The 19,751-nt window shown below is 53.6% G+C and overlaps 8 protein-coding genes across 8 annotated transcripts; 4 read left to right on the top strand and 4 right to left on the bottom strand.

The window, feature by feature from the left end:
• Positions 1-214: 214 nt before the first annotated feature.
• Positions 215-1,785, bottom strand: AYO21_11838 (hypothetical protein; the record flags this gene model as incomplete). Its single annotated transcript, XM_022661719.1, has 3 exons — positions 215-1,130; positions 1,259-1,595; positions 1,650-1,785. The coding sequence occupies 3 exons, from the start codon at positions 1,783-1,785 to the stop codon at positions 215-217; spliced, it is 1,389 nt and encodes a 462-aa protein (XP_022505961.1).
• Positions 1,786-3,551: 1,766 nt separating this feature from the next.
• AYO21_11839 (hypothetical protein) lies at positions 3,552-5,564 on the bottom strand (the record flags this gene model as incomplete). The annotated part of the gene is made up of 3 exons (XM_022661720.1): positions 3,552-3,612; positions 3,673-5,255; positions 5,310-5,564. The coding sequence occupies 3 exons, from the start codon at positions 5,562-5,564 to the stop codon at positions 3,552-3,554; spliced, it is 1,899 nt and encodes a 632-aa protein (XP_022505962.1).
• A 534-nt stretch (positions 5,565-6,098) lies between these two features.
• AYO21_11840 (D-tyrosyl-tRNA(Tyr) deacylase) lies at positions 6,099-6,738 on the top strand (the record flags this gene model as incomplete). Its single annotated transcript, XM_022661721.1, has 2 exons — positions 6,099-6,521; positions 6,574-6,738. The coding sequence occupies 2 exons, from the start codon at positions 6,099-6,101 to the stop codon at positions 6,736-6,738; spliced, it is 588 nt and encodes a 195-aa protein (XP_022505963.1).
• Positions 6,739-7,332: 594 nt separating this feature from the next.
• On the top strand, positions 7,333-8,799 carry AYO21_11841 (hypothetical protein; the record flags this gene model as incomplete). Its single annotated transcript, XM_022661722.1, has 6 exons — positions 7,333-7,404; positions 7,456-7,474; positions 7,524-7,812; positions 7,872-8,263; positions 8,331-8,610; positions 8,661-8,799. 6 exons carry the CDS (start codon positions 7,333-7,335, stop codon positions 8,797-8,799), a joined length of 1,191 nt encoding a protein of 396 aa, XP_022505964.1.
• Positions 8,800-9,192: 393 nt separating this feature from the next.
• AYO21_11842 (hypothetical protein) lies at positions 9,193-10,472 on the bottom strand (the record flags this gene model as incomplete). Its single annotated transcript, XM_022661723.1, has 2 exons — positions 9,193-10,398; positions 10,455-10,472. 2 exons carry the CDS (start codon positions 10,470-10,472, stop codon positions 9,193-9,195), a joined length of 1,224 nt encoding a protein of 407 aa, XP_022505965.1.
• A 3,067-nt stretch (positions 10,473-13,539) lies between these two features.
• On the top strand, positions 13,540-15,521 carry AYO21_11843 (hypothetical protein; the record flags this gene model as incomplete). The annotated part of the gene is made up of 3 exons (XM_022661724.1): positions 13,540-13,756; positions 13,807-15,120; positions 15,184-15,521. 3 exons carry the CDS (start codon positions 13,540-13,542, stop codon positions 15,519-15,521), a joined length of 1,869 nt encoding a protein of 622 aa, XP_022505966.1.
• A 624-nt stretch (positions 15,522-16,145) lies between these two features.
• AYO21_11844 (hypothetical protein) lies at positions 16,146-17,384 on the top strand (the record flags this gene model as incomplete). Its single annotated transcript, XM_022661725.1, has 1 exon — positions 16,146-17,384. One exon carries the CDS (start codon positions 16,146-16,148, stop codon positions 17,382-17,384), a length of 1,239 nt encoding a protein of 412 aa, XP_022505967.1.
• A 555-nt stretch (positions 17,385-17,939) lies between these two features.
• On the bottom strand, positions 17,940-18,836 carry AYO21_11845 (hypothetical protein; the record flags this gene model as incomplete). Its single annotated transcript, XM_022661726.1, has 1 exon — positions 17,940-18,836. The coding sequence occupies one exon, from the start codon at positions 18,834-18,836 to the stop codon at positions 17,940-17,942; it is 897 nt and encodes a 298-aa protein (XP_022505968.1).
• Positions 18,837-19,751: the final 915 nt, after the last annotated feature.

Genomic DNA, 19,751 nt, shown 5'->3' on the forward strand with positions numbered 1-19,751 from the left:
CTCTGATATTAAAAAAACAGCGCAAGATGATTGTTGATCAACGGCCAATCAACCCAGAGTCGATCCAATCGAGATCAGAGATCAAAGAGCATAGATGAAGAGCTTCAGGTGTGTGTGTGTGTGTGAGAGAGAGAGAGAGCTGGAGTCAGAGTCAGAGTCCCCCGTGTGCGCCTGCCACCCCTTTTCCTCTTCGCCATACAAGTATATCATTCACTCACTCTTGCATGGACTGGAAATGGGAGCCGTCGAGAGAGTCGCCTCGATAGCGTGATATCGGCTGAGTGGGCAGGTTCTCGTACGCTTGGGGCATGGACGAGGGATCGTAGAAGGAATCCATCCTCGAGGTGGCGGCGTAGAGAGGACTTATCATGCTGCCTGTGGTGTAGCCCTGATGTTGCTGATGCGGTTGCTGTTGATGATGATGTTGATGTTGCTGCTGATGTTGCTGATGGTGCGTGGTATATGTCGTGGCGTCTGGCATCATTTGTGAGGTTGTGAATCCCGGTTGGAAACTGAGTCCGTGAAGATGAGGCTGAGCTACCCCAGCCGATGTGGGAGGCTGCATATTGCCTTGTCTTATTGCGATGGGATGTTCCTGCTTGGCCTTACTCTTGCGCTTCTGGACGGCGTTCTTGAACCTCTTCGTCCTTTTGGAAAGATAGTCGTCAGAGGCCGGGAAGATGTCGTCGCCCTCTTCGTCAGACGACTGTGCAGACTCCTGTTTGATGCCTTGGTCAATGGGTCCTGCAAACCCCTGTTTTCCAGACCCAAAGTAAAAAACGTCCTCGCCGTGGTCCGGCGGAGTGAGACCTTCAGACGAGCTGTTAAACCCGTTGCTCTCCTCGCTCGCCTGCTTCTCACCTCGCTTGGCCTTGGTGTTGCCAACCGGTCTCTTTGCAATCTTTTCCATGTGGAATCCTCGGAGGTGTTCGGTCAGATGGTCTCGTCTGGTGAAGCCTTGGCTGCCCTTTCTCTCGCAGTTTTTCTTGGGACAGTCAATGTACTTGATGTCGTGGCGAGACTTATAGTGTCTGGTGACATCTGCCTTGCGGCTGAAGAACTTTTTGGGACTCCCGTCTTCGCCCAAACAGTCCTCATGTGGACAGAACGTCCGATTATCTGCATTAGCCCTGTGGAAATATTAGAATTGTTCAACAGAATGTCAGGGGTTGACATGGTCCAAAGTTTTACTGTGAGACCGAAACCCAGAGTCCGGCGAGCGAGCCACTTTCAGTGATATGAATGACCCAATACTTACTTGCTGCTGGGGCACACGACTCCGTCCCCTTCTTGTTTGGGCACAACCTCTTTCTTCTCCCGAATCACTGGTGATCTACCCTGAGAAGGCATTGTGGGCCTGCCAATGTGATTGACCTGGCTGCCATCTGACAATCGATACTCGCCGCAAGACTCGACGAAAGCGTAGGGTGACCTGGGCGTTGCATCCTGACTTGCAACACTGTAGTCCGCACTGACGGTGCTTGCTCCGCTGTAGCTTCGACCCCTTGCACTAGCCGAGTTTCCGGTGATGGCATACGCTTCTTCAGAGTGGTATCCATGGGTTGGGGGAGCGAGTATGTAACTTGTCTGAGGCGCTATAGTGCGTGGAGTACAGTAGCTGTTGCTGTATGTTGGACTTCCCAGCTGACATGACATGGTAGTTGGCAAACTGATTGAGAGACCGGATGAAGCCTCCGGCACACTCATCGAGAGAGCATGTTGAGTGAAATATGCATCCGGCCCGTAATCGTCCCTCAAAAAATCTCGATGGTCGTAGCTGCCCATGATTCTTCACGCTTTTCCCAAGCACAGAGAACAATTGACTATCCAGATTTTGATCAGACGAGAAGGATTTTCAGCAACCCAACCCAGAAACAAAAAAAAAGGAATAGGCGGCTGTTAATGTGATGGACGCAAAGAGCTTGGGCTTCAACTTTCAGCCTTATGCTGGTATTCCGACCCCCAGAACCTCCGATAGCCAGGGAGGAGAGACTCGCTCAAGTATCTGCTAGCTAACGTGATTTCGGAGACAAGGCAAACTCGAGCTATGCTGCGAAGGGAGGCTGTACCGGATAGTTAACGACATTGGGACACAAGAGAGGATTCGACAGGGCTAGGAACTTGACTCGGGCCATCCTGGGAACCGATGGCTTGCTGGAGTCATCAGGCCGATTGGGCCATCCGGAGGGAACCACTCGACAGAGGACAATGCAGGACCCTAGCGCCAAAGTGTACTCCCGTGTGGGAGACAGAATGCGCTCGATTGCAAGCCACCTGATGCTCTTGTACAAGCCTAGCGGTCTGAAGCGATCAGGTCGCTGAATCGATGGGACTTCCAAGCAGAACGGATAAAATGGAAGCCCAGGGCTAATGTCACAAGTGGGCTTCGTCTGGCGCGGCGTCCAATCAGTCGCGGCGTGTCCGCAATGTGAGGCTAGCTTCTAGGGCTCCTCCCCTCGAGGAAAGCATTGCTCACCCGTGTGTTGGGAGAAAGACGCCCACTCGCTCATTCGCCCACTCGCTTGCTCGAGGTGGACCCCCGATCCCTGTCGAGATTTGGACCTGCAGTTTGCTGCTATCGTCTGTGAAGCATTCACGCATCATCGGGCAGACGGGGGTCGAGGGTAACACTGCCTCGATATTTGAATTCCTCGACCCCGAACCCAGTTGGGAAAGTGAACGGCCAGATCGACGAGACGCAGCGGTGGCATGATTAAGCGAGGGGGTTTTGAAAGACAAGGTGACCACGACATGACAAGTGCCATGGGCTCCAACCCGGGTACCCAGACTTGGGTGCAAGACCCAGGTACGAGTCCTGGTAACTCGACGCTTTTCTCTCTGGGTCCGCCCTGGCGAGGCACGGAACGGCTTTTCGGAACGTTTCAGGTTTGAGCGGTTATGGGCAGAAACGCGCACACGCACGCGGGCAGTGTTCGTACCAGATCTGCTCCGGATCACTGAAGCAACTTGAAGCATCATGGTTGCCTTTCCGCGGACCAAAGCGGCTCTGTACCTTAGTCAATAGCGTATAGGATGTGGACTAGAGCGTGTGGGGCAAGGAGGCTGAGGTAGTATATACCAGCGTCCTATTGGTGGAAGTGGTGGGAGCATTGCGGATACTAACGCAAACAAGCTAGCGTGGATGCCTTTTTAATCACAGCCCCAGTCAAGTCGAGACGAGCCTCATTGTTTGTCTCTCGATCCATCCGGGGCAAGGCAATTCCTTGTAACACCCAAAAGTGAGGCGGTGGTAAGAGCTAGGCTGCCGTCTGCCACATGGGCAAACAATCGAAACACGAGTAGCACACATTCCCCCAGTGCGCCCTGAGCGGAGCCTCCCTCCCCCCAGTCCCAAGCGAGGCAAGGCCGAGCCCCGTGTGCTGGGTGTGGCACACAAAAAAGCATATAATGTCAAGAACAAGGGTTGGAAAGTTGCAGAATTCGAGCTTTGTTGACTCTTTGAGAGGTAATCACAAAACCTCTCCCCCAAACTGGGCAAGTTGTTATGCATGCAGCGGGCCGACGGGCAGCGCTCCGCTGATTGAACTATCCTACAGATCGTCTTCAAGGAACTTGTAGACAAACTTGAAGTCCGCTTTCCGACGATTCATCCTGCAACTTGTTAGAACGGAAAGGCGGTCAGGGGATGATGGGGTTTGCTATCATGCGTACCATGTGCTTTCATAGTCGAAGAAGCGATATGTGCCTTGCTCATATTCCTCGGTGATTTGTTTGGGCTCTTCGTGACGTTGGAACCACGTTTGATACTGCTTGTGGAACCGCCAACTCTGGTTCTTGAGAGCGCGTGCGGCCAGCCACTGTTGGTAGGTATTCTGCCGATAGTAGAATATGTAAAACAGGGTGTCTGTCTCCAGCCTCTGGTTTTCGTACAAGGCCGGATCGTCAAAGATAGGGAGGACATCCTGAGGATAGTGCGCTGGTGTGTTGTACTTGAACGTTGGCCGGTAGTATTGGGGTCGATCGCTGTCGGAAGGTTCCGGACAAGTCTCTTGAGACGCCTGCAGCAGCCTGGCTAGTTGTGATGGAGGCTGAGCAGCTCGACTTTTGGTCGTCTCAAATGAGTCTAACAGATCTTGAAGCCCAGGAGGCAAATGATAGATCGACTCCACCCCGGCTGGGTCTTCGTGCACATCACCATTTGTGGCTGGTAGCTCGTCTGCTATCACAGGCTCTTGGACAGCCTCTGATTTCTCCATAGCTGGCGTCGGAGGGACGCTGCTTGGTACGCTTGGTGCCCGGGCGCTAGTGGAGCTCAAAGTCGGAGACTTGGAATGATTGGATTGCTCTTGAGACGTTGAACCGTCCATACTGACCGTGGCAGGCGCTGGCGAGGCAGTCTTCTCCACCGGTTGTGCTGGCATTGAGGCTGGCGAGTTCGTTGCAGATGTTTTGACTGGGGCAGGCAACGGGTGTGATGTAGGTGCGGCGTTTGCTCCAACTGGTGGAGGAAGAGGAGCAATGCCCACTCCACTTTTGTCGCTTGCAGCAGCTGCGGCCGCTGCTGAGGCATACTTCAAAGTCTCTCCTGGGGGCCGATTCGGAATGGGTGCCGGTTTCATTGTCGAGTCTTTGGGTATTGACGGTGGCGGTGGCATGGTGTTCAGAGTAGCCAGTGCTGGCAGAGGTGACTTGAGCTGCGTAGAAGGTCGTCGTGTGGCAGTGTGCGTTTCTGATTTCGTTTTCTTGAGTACAGTCGTATCCACCTCGACGTCTTCTTGTATGGACTGCGCATCCTGAGACGATATTCTGTCCAAATCGTTGTTCAGTCCAAACTGCGCCTCTTCGCTGTCCAGATTGCAATCGTCATAGATGCCTTCGTAGGCTTCCGGATCAAAATCCGGGTCTCGCACTTCCCTTACCACCTCTTCAATGTCGGATTTGATAGATGCCACTAGGTCATTTTCGACGTTGCCGTTCTGTAGCGATCGTAGGAGAAGCTGTAGCCGTGATTCATGCCATTTGTAGGTCTCGGTCATGGTTTCGATCTCCGCAAGTCGATCAGCCTTGGAGTTGTCCTTCTGCTTCTTTTTGAGAGCGGCTTGTAGGGTGCCAGCTTCGGGTTCCAACTCCTCAGTCAGGATTCTGTTGATCTCATCCAGTTGATCGGACAGGAAGTCGCAGAGTTCTTCTCGTTCCTTCTCCTTAGGATCTTGCTTGATATTCTGCGATAACCCTTCCTTTGAGAATGCCTTTGTTTTCATCTCCTTCTCCACCGCTTTGAATATTTCCATACACTATATCTGCGTCAGTTCACGCCCCAAGAGCGTCTGTTCCACGGAAAGCCTCACTTTTTCTATCCGCTTGCGCTGTTCCAGCAGTGCAGACTTGTCCTTGATCTCATTGCCCGCAGCCCACGTCTTTATCTGGTCGCGGGATCTCTGTAGTTTCTTGATCTCCTTCTTGAGATTGTCCTCGAGTTTGTCCTTTTGCGCGGCATTTTGCGAGGAGTAGATCTTCTCATAGATGGCCTCGAACGCTTGGATGCCTTCGTCGACCTTCTTGAAGGTTTTGTCGATTTCTTGTTGTGTTTTCCGCGACGCCATGGTTCCGGGACATCAATAGAGGTATGGGGAGATGCGGCGAGGATACGAGAACCGGAGGAGGGAGATATTAGGTGCACCGATGGCGCATAGATATGTGTTGTAGTTAGGCCTGGGTGCGGTAGTGGCAGCCGCGCGCTGCGTCTATTGCGGCATGCCAGGTTGGGACGGGAGGTTCTTGATCACGTGATGAGCTGTTTTAGGCGAACTGTGGTCTTGGCATGAAACCAGTTCGACCGCCAGTTCCTCAGCCATTTTGCTCTCCCATCCTTCATTGTCATCGCACACGCCTATTGTGCTGAAGACGCCATTTCCTGGCTGAGAAACGACATACACGGACCGCAAGCGACCTCCCAACTTGCACACTTCCTACCAGCTGCCAAGACCATGGACTGACGAGGTTGATGGCACATGGTATCTCAAGACCGCAGGAGAATTCTTAAAGAAACTTATCGACCGGCCATTTGCTCATCTGTGCTGCCTTCTAGTGAATTCTGAGGCTACCCTTGTGAATGAAAATCACCCCAAGTCGGCGAGATGAAAGCAATACTCCAGCGAGTCCTATCTAGCACCGTCACGGTCAATGGTCAAACCGTTTCAGCTATCGGCAAAGGAGTTCTTGTTCTCGCTGCAATTGGACCCGATGACACAAAGAAGGATGCCGAAACCATGGCTTCCAAAATCGTAAAGATGAGATTGTGGCCAGACGAGTCTGGTCTCAACTGGAAGAAGAGCGTTCAGGACATCGAGGGGGAGATCTTGTGCGTGTCTCAATTCACACTGATGGCCAACACAAGAAAGGGCACGAAGCCTGATTTCCACGGAGCGGCGAAGCCAGAAGTTGCAAAGGAGCTATACGACTATTTTGTGAGTCGCGTTCGTGAACACCACGGCTTGGACAGAGTCAAAGATGGTGTCTTCCAAGCCATGATGCAAGTCAGTCTTGTCAATGACGGTCCAGTAAGACTAATTTCCCTGCATGTGGTCAAAAGTGAGCATGTCAATACTGAAGAATCTAGGTCACCATCGAGATCGATACGAGTCCTCCGAAGAAGGATTCCTCGAGCAGCTCCAAAAACGGTACTGGAGCGTCGACGCCAGTACAGCAGGAGACTACTTGAGATATGCCAATGGTCTCGATGTCCGATCCGAACTTGTCAGCTACCTCAGCACCTAAAGAGTCCCTTCAGCCATCTCGTGCCCCTTTTTGCTGCATGAAACACGACCCGGAAGTCACGTGCTCTCGCGCAACAAGGAGAAGCCCGCCTTCTGGCGATAAAACCAACGACACATACTTTGCATGATTCGACAGCCATCGGGCAGGGTATTCTGCGTATCTCATACGTAACTTGAAGCCTGTCCAGACACGCGGGGGAGACCAACGTCCGTTCGTCCAGCATAGCTGCCTTTCCTGGTTTAACCGACAAGACGGGTTGAAGCCATTATTGGACCTGGGCGCTCCTTATCAAGGTCCACATAAGCTGTAACGTTATTTCAGCCCACCCAGCAGCCATTTCAACCAAGCTGATGACGAGGTCAAACGCAGGGCGACGGACAAGTGCCTATCACTGTGTGAGGGGTAAGTCCTTTGCTGATCAGTCATGCCCCGCAAAGCAGTAAACAACTCTGGGAATATGAGGACAAAACTTCCAACGAGCACCTGCGAATCTTTCAGCCAGGCTCAAGCACAGCTCACACATCTATCTATTGAAACGACGAGTTATCCAAGGCGCCACCATTCATCCTCGACCGACTCTTGTTCTTAACCAGTATGCCTGGCCCAATCCGGACTGCATTGAAGGTTGATCTTGACAAGCCTGCGAAAGACCAACCGTATCTCCATGTGAGCACTGAACCAGCAGGAGAGAGGACCATCGACTGACACGCTATCCAGAACAGATGGCATCCTGATGGTAAGGTAGCGTCTTGACTGATGTCTCCGTCGCTAAATGCAGCTCTCAGTACCATTTTGTGGAACCATCAAGAACGGCGAGACCGTTAAGATCGAGTGTTTGGACTGGACCGGCGGACAGATCAAGAACACAGATGATGCTGATGATGTCGTGAACGTCGACCTGACTCAGGTCCACTACCTTTCCGGACCCTTTGAGATCGAGACCGCCGAGCCTGGAGACGTTCTCCTTGTGGAAATTCAAGACGTGCAGCCCTTCCAGGATCACCCATGGGGTTTCACCGGGGTGTTCCACAAGGACAATGGTGGCGGCTTTTTGGATGAGATCTATCCAGAAGCGTAAGGAGTTTCTCTGGCTTCAGCATGGGCTGGGTTGTCTAACAGTTACTATACGATAGTGCCAAGGCCATCTGGGACTTTGAAGGCATCTTCTGTTCCTCACGGCATATTCCCGGCGTCCGCTTTGCGGGACTTATCCATCCAGGCATCCTGGGCTGCGCACCATCCCATGAGATCCTCGCCGAGTGGAATAAGCGTGAAGCCGAGCTCATCTCGACAACGTCCCTCAAGCGCGTCGTGGCACAACCTCCTGAACCAAGGAGCGTGCATGCGGGAACGGCCGACGAAGAGACGAAAGCTCGAGTTGGCAAAGAGGGCGCCAGGACGATCCCCGGGCGTCCTGAACATGGCGGGAATTGTGATATCAAGAATCTTTCGCGGGGAAGTAAAGTGTATTTACCCGTGCATGTCAAGGGAGCCAAATTCTCCGTGGGAGACTTGCACTTCTCCCGTATGTTTCTTTCCCTGTACTCTGAAAAGATGACTATGTCGCTAATCACATATCCCCGGGAACCCAGAGGGCGACGGTGAAATTTCGTTTTGCGGCGCCATTGAGATTGCCGGCATCATCACCATCAAGTTCGATGTGATCAAAGACGGCCAGCGCAAACTCGGCATGGTCGGCGGGAAATCCCCCATCTACATTCCTGGCCCTGTCCAGCCACAGTTTGGGCCCGGCCGAATGATCTACTTTGAGGGTTTCAGTGTCGACGAACACGGCAAACAGCACTACATGGATGCGACGGTGGCGTATCGCCAGTCCTGTCTGCGGGTTATCGAGTACCTCCGGCGATATGGGTACAGCGACTATCAGATCTATCTGATGCTCAGCTGCATCCCGATCGAAGGCCACGTGCAGGGATTGTGGACATTCCCAACGCGTGCACGACGATCGGGCTGCCCATGGATGTCTTCAACTTCGATATCTCGCCCGGTGCGGAACCCGTCAAGATGGACCTGGGCAAGTGCGCCATGGCCACCAAGTGAGAAAGAGTGGCTGCCATCACCAGGTCTTTGGATCGGCTCGTCAACTCGAGGTCGAGACCGGAGAAGGCAAGCATCAAAAGTGAGGACAGTGTGCATGATATTTCTTCCCCCGTCAAAGGATGAAAGCTCCAGTTTTCTTTGCCCAGCCCTAATACCATGTCCAAAGTTTGAAACCCCAGGAATTGGGCTTCTTTTACGAATGTTGGGAAATATGGACGACAAGCTCTATCGATTACATCGATTACGGGAGATAACAGAATGCAATCAAGAGCCAATTATTAGCTGTTATCCCCTTTCCGATCCATTCCATTCCATATCGATCCTGCCGTTCCACAATTTGCTTCTAGATCGCATGTAGTACTAGTCCATATGTAGATGAAATGTAAGACAATGTCAACCCGGGGAGGTGGCGGGCTCCCAATATGCAGCGACAACCACGTCCCCCAAACCTTGCGACTCCAGGTCGAGAGTCCACCTGGTAGCTTTGCCCTTGATGAGAATTCGTGAGCCTGGACGCACGCCAGACCACGAGTGGTCGAGGCTGGAGCGTCTGCTGCCACCACCGCCGCCACCACTACCGGGTCTCTCGTGCTGCTGTTCCGGCAGAAGCCACCGGTGGCCCTGGTCATCGGACACGAGGACGAACCGGCCACTAGCGTCCTTCTCGACCTGGGCTACCCGGAGCGTTTCCTCTGCGAGGGATTCAGCGTGGGACTCTCGCGTCGCGATGTCCAGCACCCAACTCCGGACTAGCGACGCGCTGCCGCCAGGGAGATAGTCCCTCTTGCCGCGGCGGCGCGAGGGCGAGAAGATGTCCGGGAGGACGGGTCCACTGCCGCTGCCGGTCGATGCACGCGCGACGGGGTCGTCTGGGCTGGGTGGTTTGAAGACGGTCCTCGAGACGACGGGGCTGTGTAGAGTCAAGCCTCGAGCACTCGTGGGGATGGGCCTGAAGCGGGGAATCCTGCTCGACGAGTCGTTGAATGCCGCTGTCGGCCTTCTAGGCGGGCCGCTGCCGTCGTCGTCTAGATCGGACAGCGAGGTGGGAGAGTCGGCGTCGATCTGGAAACTAGTCTCATCCAGGTCGTGGTGTTCTGGGGAAGAGGAGGAGATGGCGATGGGCGCAGCACTGACGTTAGTTCCATGGTGAGATACCTTGCGTCGTTTGGTGACTGGGCCGGGATCTCTCAGTCGATGCTGTAGAGGTGATGATAATTCGTTTCCGGGGTCATGGTCATCTTCTTCCACGTCCTCCGCCACACGAGCCCCTCGACTATACAGCGGTGAGAGTGTTGGATGGGTTTCGTCGTCATCGAAATCAAGTATATCTCCCCCGCTAGCAGTAGCGATTAAGCGGTCCTTTGACGAAATCGCCGAGTCGACCTCGTCGTCGTCATCAAAGTTGATCTGAATATCATCCCTGACCGTCGGGGTCGCACGTTGAAACCGTGGTGTGGCGGCGAACGAAGAAGGGGTCGCAGAGGGTGGCTGTGTGGAGCGTGAGCTCTGGAACGGGTTCCTACGGACAGAGAAAGGGGCAGTTGTCTTTGCCGAGGACGAAGTCGACGGAGGCAGGAAACGCCTTGTTGGTGCAGGTGTCTGAGACTTTTGTCAACACAGCTGAGCCAGCTCACCAGAGCGGGGATCACCGTTACATTTTCAGGTTCTGGCATGATTCAGTAGCATCTTGACCATCACCACCATAGAATGATTCAGGCGAATTGACCGATACATCAGACTGGAGGCAGCTAGCTATTGAGGGTTTGTTGAAAGCAATGATCGTCAAGATCCTTTGAAGGGTTGGTGGTGGTCACGTGGGGTATCTAGAAGTATGTAAAAGTACCGAGAATGAGCACGAGATATTTGTGCGAAAAGCCATTCCCATTCCATGGCTCCATATCCATTCCCCGTCATTAAATGTTACATGTACATATGCGTTATGCTTCCCATATTTTCGTGTCCTTTGGAGCTGCATCAAAATATTGACAATGTCTCACTTTTCTTTTCCGCCATAAGTCTGATCCAAGTACGAGTCCAGGTCAGCCTCGTAACGGCTTGTCCTTCTTGACAAGCCAGATTCCTGCTTTTCCTCTCGCCGACGTTGAGCAGCCTCCTCGGTGAATGGCCTTCGGATATCGAGGCCGTCATTGTAACCCAACCGATCACGATTTGGGGGTTCCCCTCGTTCTTCTTGGTAGTTGCTTTGTAGGGGTTGCGCTTGGGGGTTGGCTCGTTTTCCGTTATCAACACGCCCGCTGTTGTTCGCGATGCCTGGTTCGAAGATTCCACTTGCACCTAGAAAGATGCAGCGATTCCAGTAGGGGTCATTCCGTGTGTTGTAATCCAATGGTCCTCCGCGCCGCACTGGGCGCAAGAGCTTGGCTGCTGAGGAGCACCGCACACAGTATTTGTGCGCACATCCAAACGTTGGCCGGCTGGGGCCGGGCAAGGGATGTAGAATAGCGAGCCGGGTGAAGAAGCATGGGCATGTATGCCAATTTGTGCGCTTATAAAGCTTGAGGGATGGCAAAGCTAGTGGGTTAGGTTGGGATTGCCCCTGGCCTGCGTCTTTACGGGAGGACTTGTACGGCCGTTTTGAAAGGTAGGAGAAGAGAATTTTTGCATCCGCAGAAGCATTTGGGGTAACATCTTGCGGCGACGCATAATCGAAAGCTGTAATGGAGTGAAGGACAAAGGGACAAAGGGGGACCAGAAGATTGCACATGCCGCCAGATGCAAATTGCAGATTGCACGTACGAGGCAAGGCTGAAGGTGCGTTGCGGTAAGGATTTGGATACCTTGAGGGGTTTGACAGTTGAGAGATATTAAGAAAGTAGAAGATGATAACATCTTCTCAGAAGCGCCGGCCGACGAGGTCAACTTACATGTTTATTGGCGGGCGCAGGCAGACAACAAAGGAGTGAGACTTGAGGGTTGAGGCACGAGGAAAGAGACCCAAAGTCCCCGAAGCCTGACAAAAGGACTTGGGAAGGCAGACCGGTTGTAGCCAGAGACGAATAGCAGGGAAGGTCGACGATTGGTTCAAGCAGCCAAGGCAAGGCAGACGGGTGCCTAAAGGGTTCCAAGGGCATTGATGCTTTGAGTCATTTGGACGTTGATCGAGCCTGGGACCTTCTTGTCATGCCACGGCCACCTCGTGAAGACGGGTGTGGCCTCTTGTTCAGCTGAGAAAGTTGATCTTGGGCATCGAAAGGTTTGGTAAGAGAGGTTTGTTGGTTGAGTCACTTATCGTGGTGCCATATTGTTTTGTATTAGTCTTCAAAACCGTGCACCCTCAATTGAGGGAAATATGAGACTAGGTCCCGAGAGACAAGAGAATGTTGATGCTTAGAAGAAAAGCATGAGAGGAGTAGTGACCTTGCAAAGAGGAGATGGAAGGGTGGGATAGAGAGAAGGATGGGAGGAGCGTGAGGCGTAGGGCGGATGGGGGCTAAACGGGAAATGGCGAGATAGGGCAAGAGGCTTAGAAGAGGGAGATCTACTTAGCCGACCACCGACGACACCCCCACGGTCTCCCCAGGAATATGCTTGTACTGTAACTGTACTGAGTAGGTGCTTGGCAATCAGTGTGCGAGGTACCTTTACAGTAGGTGCTTCAGCGTGCTCATAGGTACTTGTATGGCTATGAATAAGCCCGGGGGCAGCCGTAACCAACCGACTCCTCCGAATCCATATTTCCATTCTTGATCCCAGCCTGCAACGGAACCAGGAGGATGTCCGGGACCCTCCATCAATCAGCCTGATGGCCTGCGCTTTTCACTCTTGATGCTTCAACCACTTGAGCTCTTCCCTCTCCCCTTTTATTTGCAAACCGCCTGTTACTCGTTTGATATTCTCACAACTACCACCACAAGCAGATTACAGTCTGATTCCCGTGCTGGGTGAGACGAGATTGCTTCTTCACTCTTGACCGTGTAACCAGCAGCTGTCTGTCCTCGGTGGTGGCGGCGTCATGCATGATGCGTCCGGTATGGGGACCTTCGTATCTTCATTCACTTCGCTAAGATTGCGCACATCTCACACCGTCTGCCAATGACAGTCAGGAATCCAGGGGGTCACGACATCCTCCAGGTAGCATCTCGACAAAACGACTCCCACATTTGCATCCATCGCGCGTCCAAAGAACCGTCTCACCGTTCCATGCCAGTCATCTCCACATTGACGGAGCTTATCTCTCCGCCAATTGGCACAGCGGCGATCCTCCCCTGCGCGGTCGTATCCGCCACAATGTCGATCTCACCAAACAGCTTTCCCCTCTATCCTTATGCTTAATCAAGAAGCTATTGAAGTGTCATCCAATCCTTTGCCTCGTAGGCAATCCTCGATGGTGAAAGTCACCTTCCAATTCCACACTTCCTCCGCCTCAATAATGCAAGGGCTAGCGATCGAAGGTGGATGCTTGTGTTCCGGATGCCACCTTAATGCTTGTCTATCTCTCGGAGCTACGTCCAATGAGGCAGGATAGCAAATCATACGATGCTACATGACGTTGCTCTAGCTCTGTGAAGCGGACATGGATGCACAAGGACCAGGCCTATGTGCCCGCTTCATTTGGATCGAGGCTCAGGAATAAAGATAAATACTCGCAGCTGCTGTTTCCAAGGAACCTCACTGCTTCTTTCGCTCTTCCTCGTCGCTCGTTCTCGTCGTTGGGTTGGTCGGTCTCGTGTGTCACCCCCAACCAGAGTCCAAAGCATGGCCCATCTTCAAGCATCCACCATGCTTGCTACAGCACTGTCTCTTCTGGGCTGCTTCCAACCCTCTCTCGTTGCTGCTGGTCCTGTTACCCGTCGCTCCGACCTAATCGTCAAAGACTTCCACCCTGCTCCGAGGGCCTGGTCCAATCTGGGGCCCGCGCCAGGTGATCATCTGATCCATCTGACCATTGGTCTTTCGCAGAGTCGCTTCGATGAGCTTGAACGCCACCTTTATGAAGGTACCACATCTAGACCTGCAGCATCGTCGATTGAGCTGACCCCTTGCTAGTCTCTGACCCGTCACATGCCCGTTACGGCCAGCATTTGTCGGCTGAGGAAGTCTACGACCTGGTGAAACCTTCAGTTGACACCTCCGCCGCCGTCCACGAGTGGCTGCATGAATATGGTGTTGACGTTGAGCAACTCACCTACAGCCCGGCCAGGGACTGGATCACCGTCTCCCTGCCGGTCTCAGCCGTTGAGGATATGCTGAACACAGACTACTCTGTCTGGGAACATCCCGATGGCTCGACCCTTGTCCGCACCGAAGGGTATTCTCTCCCGCACTATGTCCACGAGCATATCAGCACGATCCAGCCAACAAATTCGTGGGCTCGACTTGAGGGCCACAGAACACGAAGCGAGATCAGGAAGCGCTCGTTGGTCACCAAGCGCAGCTCTCATGTGCTCGAAGCTGCAGACACTTACTCACCCCCTGATTCGATTCCCCTGCCCGCGAATTCTACCATTTTTGCCGCATGTAATTTCACGTCGGTGACACCAGACTGCCTGCGGACCCTGTATGGCACCCTTGATTACGAGGTCAAGGCAGCCGGTAAGAACAAGATGGCCCACACGAATTACTTGGAGGAGGCCACCAACCGCTCGGACATCAACCTGTTCTTGTCAAAGTTTCGACCCGAGGCGGCTGCCTATGCCTTTGAGTTCGAGGCCATTTCCATTGCAGGCGGCGTTATAGATAATGGCACCAATGTCGCCGCGGAGGGAAGAGACAGAGAGGCAAACCTGGATGCTGAGTATATGATTGGAATTGGCTACCCAACACCGTTATTTGCATACCATACCGGTGGGAGAAACCCGACGTTTGTGCCCGACTTGGTGACACCCGACAACAGCGATGAGCCCTTCCTGGTGTGGGCCAATTATATGGCAGGGCTGCCGGATGATGAGGTGCCTCAAGTCATTTCCACCTCCTATGGAGACGACGAGCAAACTATGAGTCGGTCTTACGCCCAAGCAGCCTGCAATCAATTCGCACAGCTAGGAGCACGGGGCGTATCACTATTCTTTTCCAGTGGTGATGCTGGTGTTGGAGGCGATGGACAATGTTTCAGCAACGTGGACAATACTACAGCCATGTTTCTTCCCTCTTTTCCAGCGAGTTGCCCGTACGTCACCGCCGTTGGAGCGACAACCGGCTTTCCTGAATCGGCTGCCTGGAGGAAGCTGTCTTCCGGCGGCATCTTTACCAGTGGAGCGGGCTTCAGCAACTATTTCGACCTGCCCGCCTACCAAGCCGAGACTGTGAATACATACGTGGACGACCTTGGAGGGCTCTATGACGGGCTCTATAATACATCGGGTAAGTTTCTTGGCTTCAGCTATACAGATTTGGCCTGCTGACGCTCCTTTTCTTTCCTTTTAGGACGCGCCTACCCCGATCTTTCCTGCATTGGACAAGTCTTTCCCGTTACGTGGAATGGTAGCACACTCAACCTCGTCGGCACTTCTGGGTCTTCGCCCATCTGCGCAGCTGTTTTCTCGCTGTTGAATGATGCGTTGATCTCGGAGGGACGCCCACCCATGGGTTTCCTCAATCCATGGTTGTACAAGTGGGGTCACACCCTCTTTACCGATGTCACGAATGGCACGTCTGCTGGCTGCAATACGACTGGTTTCCCTGCGACCCCTGGGTGGGATGCTGTGACCGGCTGGGGAACGCCATTCCTCCCAAAACTGCTCGAGGCTTTCGGTTTGAAGTAAGAGATGGCCAATCAGACGAGCCCTGTACATAGGCACTTACAAGAAGAAGTGTGACAGGCATAGTAATGAGGAATGAAAACAGATCAATCTCCAGTTGCTTGTCGCTTTCCACCTTTCTTTGGCTTTTTCTGGCGTCCACGTCCTCGTATTACATCTATCGCCCTATGTGGGATTGACACGAGCAGAAGTCCACGTTCAGCCAAGTCGCCCCCGGCACTACTTGCTAGTGAGAGGTGAAGCCTCGGTGATGATCGTTGCTCGGAGCTGGCCGATACGCCTCCTCTTCATGGAAAAGCGCAAAGGTAATGATTGGCATCACCTCCACTTGGATTGTGGGGTAAAATCGATAGACAACGTTGCATTGTCCACGACCGTCAAGGACAGAAAAGTCGATTGACGGCTTACAGGGTTTGCCGCCGACGAGGAGCGATGGATGTCTCACACAGGAAGAGAATGACATGATCCTCGGGGACCAGGCGGAACCAGTTTCACGCCGAATACCTCGAACTTTGCTCAAATCCCTATACCTCGTCGCCTGACTGAGATCCCCCTCCCCCTCTCACCCACCGAACACTACCTCCCATTGTCTCTTGAGCTGTGGCGACTCTTTCGCCTTCTCTCACCATGAAATACAAGCAAGCCGTCCCCGTCACTGTCTCCCTGCGAGACCTCCAGTCCAACGCCGTCCCATTTAGCACGCTCCTGAACGCCTTCGGCCCAGATAGCCTGGGCATCCTCGTCGTGACGGACCTGCCCTCGACGTTTCCCCCGCTGCGACAAAAGGTCCTCGCCAACGCCTCGCGCCTCGCGCACCTCCCTCGGCCGGCCCTCCAGAACCTCACGAAGCCCAGCGCCAAGTACCTCGTCGGGTGGAGCCACGGGGTGGAAACGCTGCGACCCGGGGTGGTCGACACCGCCAAGGGGAGCTACTACATCAACTGCGCGTTTTACAAGTCGCCGGCCCTGCAGTCCGCGGACGGGGACAAGTTCCCCGGGTTTGAGGAGTACACGGCGCCGAACGTGTGGCCGGGCCCAGAAGACATTCCGCGGTTTCAGAGCGATGCAGAGGACCTGATCCGGCTGATCATCGACACGGCCGTGCTGGTCGCGCGCGCGTGCGACCGCTTCGCCGAGCACGAGATCGACGGTTACGAGGCCGGGTATCTCGAAAAGGTGGTGAGGGGGAGCGAGACCACAAAGGCAAGGCTGTTGCATTATTTCCCCTCCACTACCACTACCGCCACCAGTGCGACTGCGACTGCGACTACGCAGGCGGGCGTGAACGGCAGTGCGACGAATGGCGAGCATGTCTCTCGGGAAAAGAAGAACGAGGAAGAGCAAGATGACAATGGTCCAGAAATCGACGACTCTTGGTGCACCACGCACCTCGACCACGGGTGCCTGACGGGGCTCACCTCGGCCATGTTTGTCGACGAGTCCGCATCTGCTTCCGCTCCCACTCCCAGCGCAGGAGGAACAGCATCCGACGAGGGACACAACGAGACGGACTACAAGCACGAATACGAATACACGGAGCTGCCCTCCTCCCCGGACCCGCAGTCGGGGCTGTACATACTCTCGCGCGCGGGGCAGGTCCACAAGGTGAGCATCCCGCGCGACGCGCTGGCCTTCCAGACCGGCGAGGCGCTCGAGCTCATCACCCGCGGCCGCTTCAAGGCCGTCCCGCACTTCGTCAAGGGCGTCGACGCGCGCAACCTCGCCGATAACCAAAAGATGAGCATCGCCCGCAACACCTTGGCCGTCTTCACCCAGCCCAATTTGGACGAGCCTGTGGATTTGGAGACGGGCCTGACCTTTGGCGAGTTCGCCAGGGGTGTCGTTAAGAGGAATACTGCGGGTTGAGCCACGCAGAAGACCAATATGTAAAAGATCAAGGGGTTTCACAATGTGGAAAAAAAGGTGTGGGATCTGTGCCAAAAACATATGATTCTCGTTGGAGCAAAATCAATGTCCGCTTTTGTCGCGTATTGCTAAACCCCTGTCTTTCCAGCTTCGGTCATCTTACTTGCCCATAGATTAATTTCATACCCGTACCATATGTTTGCCCTTCACTCGCCTTGTCGAATGATTACCTCAACCCAGGTTCCCACGCTTGCTCAACAAGTTTAACCCTCGATAGAAGAACCCAAGCACCCATGTTCCGTGGTAAAGTTGATGGTGAATGAATTCGCCAAACGCCGCCGACATTGAAGACCAGTCCAATTGTCAGAATTCGTCAAAACGCCTCGCTTTAACGATGAGTTTCCGTGCCTGCCGCATATTCTAAGGATCAAAGCATATTCAGTCGTACTTTTTGACAAAACACGCAGGAAAGTAAAAACAGAACCAGCCGCAATAACATCGCATTCCAGGAGAGTGTCGATGGGATGTGGAAGGACGTTGTGGAAAAACATAGCTTCACCTGGCCGCTTCTGTTTGTGATCGCCGTGCGAAAATCGACAGGGATGCGCCGTCGACAGACACGTGAGTGCTATCGGTCTCTACCAGGTCAAGATGGCTGGCTTCGTGGTATGAATCTTCTTGAGATTGGGGAGTAGGGGACCGTGATAAGGTTTCAGTACCCCCGCCCGCTTGTTGAATGGCTCTCAGTGTCTCCGGCTCCAGATTTCGGATGGCAGTCATGATCAGGTCAATGTCAATTTCGTCGTACCGCTCCAAAATTTCTGTAAGCCACTCCTCCCATGCTTGGTTGATGGCCGAAGGATCCCCTCGCAGGCGAGATTGCATAGCATCACGTAGCAAATGGATAAACCCTTCTTCTGGTACTGATGTGAGAGTGTCCACATCTTTGATCTTGCCTTGTCCTTTTTCCGGAGTTGCTACGAGTGTCTCGCTATCCGAAGACACCCGGTCGACTGAGGCTGGCCGCGATGAATCTTCGAAGATTGCCCTGGGACCATTTCCAGGCAATGCCGCAACGACATCATCGGCTGTAGTAGTCCTGACCTCGACACCTGCCTCACGTTCGTATCTCTCCTTGGCCGCTCTTGTTCCTTCCCATTGACACAAAGTCAGGATCTCGTCGGCTGTCAGCCCCAATTCGTCGAAGACGCGGAAAAGACGTTTATGCCAGGGATATCTGGACAGTCGACGGCGGTGAGGGGGGAAAGTGTAGTCGAGGCCAGGGTATTGTGCTTCTAGGGTGTCGAGCGCCCCGTAATAGTTCTGTACTTCAACCCGAACCTCACCCACGATATTACGTTGGATATGAGCATAGAAGGAGACCGGATCCCCTGGCTTCGGTTTGGGAAACGTCCTCTGAAAGATCAACTCTGGAATGCATGGTTTTCTCATGATGGACTATATGTCCCCCAGGACTGGGCAAGTCCACCTGTTTTGCTCGAGTTCTCTCAGTCTTTCGCTAGAGGCACCTCCAGGATCCTCAACACTTGCACTTTGACCAAGCCTGTGTAATAGGTAGGTAGTGGTGTTCTTGTCACAGGTAGAACAGAGGTTCAGTGAGTGGGAAGTGTTCGGCTACCGACGTTTGGCCGGGGCTACGTGGGTGGCAGGTGATCTCAGGATCTTCGGAGCTCTGTGGAATGGTGTGAGCAGATAACTCGATAGGTAGCGGGACGATGGTGGTTCTTTGTAAGGGTAGGCGGAACAGAGACGACAGGATTTGGCTGGAGGTGGTAGGGAGGAGGCGGGAGGGAGTTGCTAGGGAGGTATTGCGGGAGGAGCAGGCACAGTTCGAATTAAAGTGAGGGGGGTGTTCGAGGTTTTGACAGCTCCCTGATGGAATTCCAAGGAGTCCGCTAGAGTTGTTGGTACGTGGTCTTGATCCCTTTGGGGGGCGGCAAAGAATCTCGCTTTTTAGCTTCAGGTACCACCAGGACTGAGAGGTAAACAGGCTCCCTGAACCCCGCCGCTGACGATGCTTACTGACGACCCGCTGGTGCCACCGATATCCAAAGTCCAGGCGTCAACTGACACATCCGTCGTTAGCTTGGGTGTTTCGAACTTGCGAAAACAGTCTTTTCAGCTGTGCCTATATATTCGGTACCGCGACAGAAGAGCGGTGACTTGTCTGCGGTCCGGCAAGTAACAAACAACAAAGGGAAAAGAGAATGGAGAATTGAATACGAATCGACGTTGAATTGGGTCCAGCTGCCAGCGATCGCTGCGTTGGCATAGTCCCATGCACTTGAGTCGTCGTTTGACCCTTGATTCTGCCACCACTGCGTCCTGTTTGCTGCTTGCCTTGAC

Source organism: Fonsecaea monophora (assembly GCF_001642475.1).
Source record: "Fonsecaea monophora strain CBS 269.37 chromosome Unknown Scaff189, whole genome shotgun sequence".
Taxonomy (NCBI): domain Eukaryota; kingdom Fungi; phylum Ascomycota; class Eurotiomycetes; order Chaetothyriales; family Herpotrichiellaceae; genus Fonsecaea; species Fonsecaea monophora.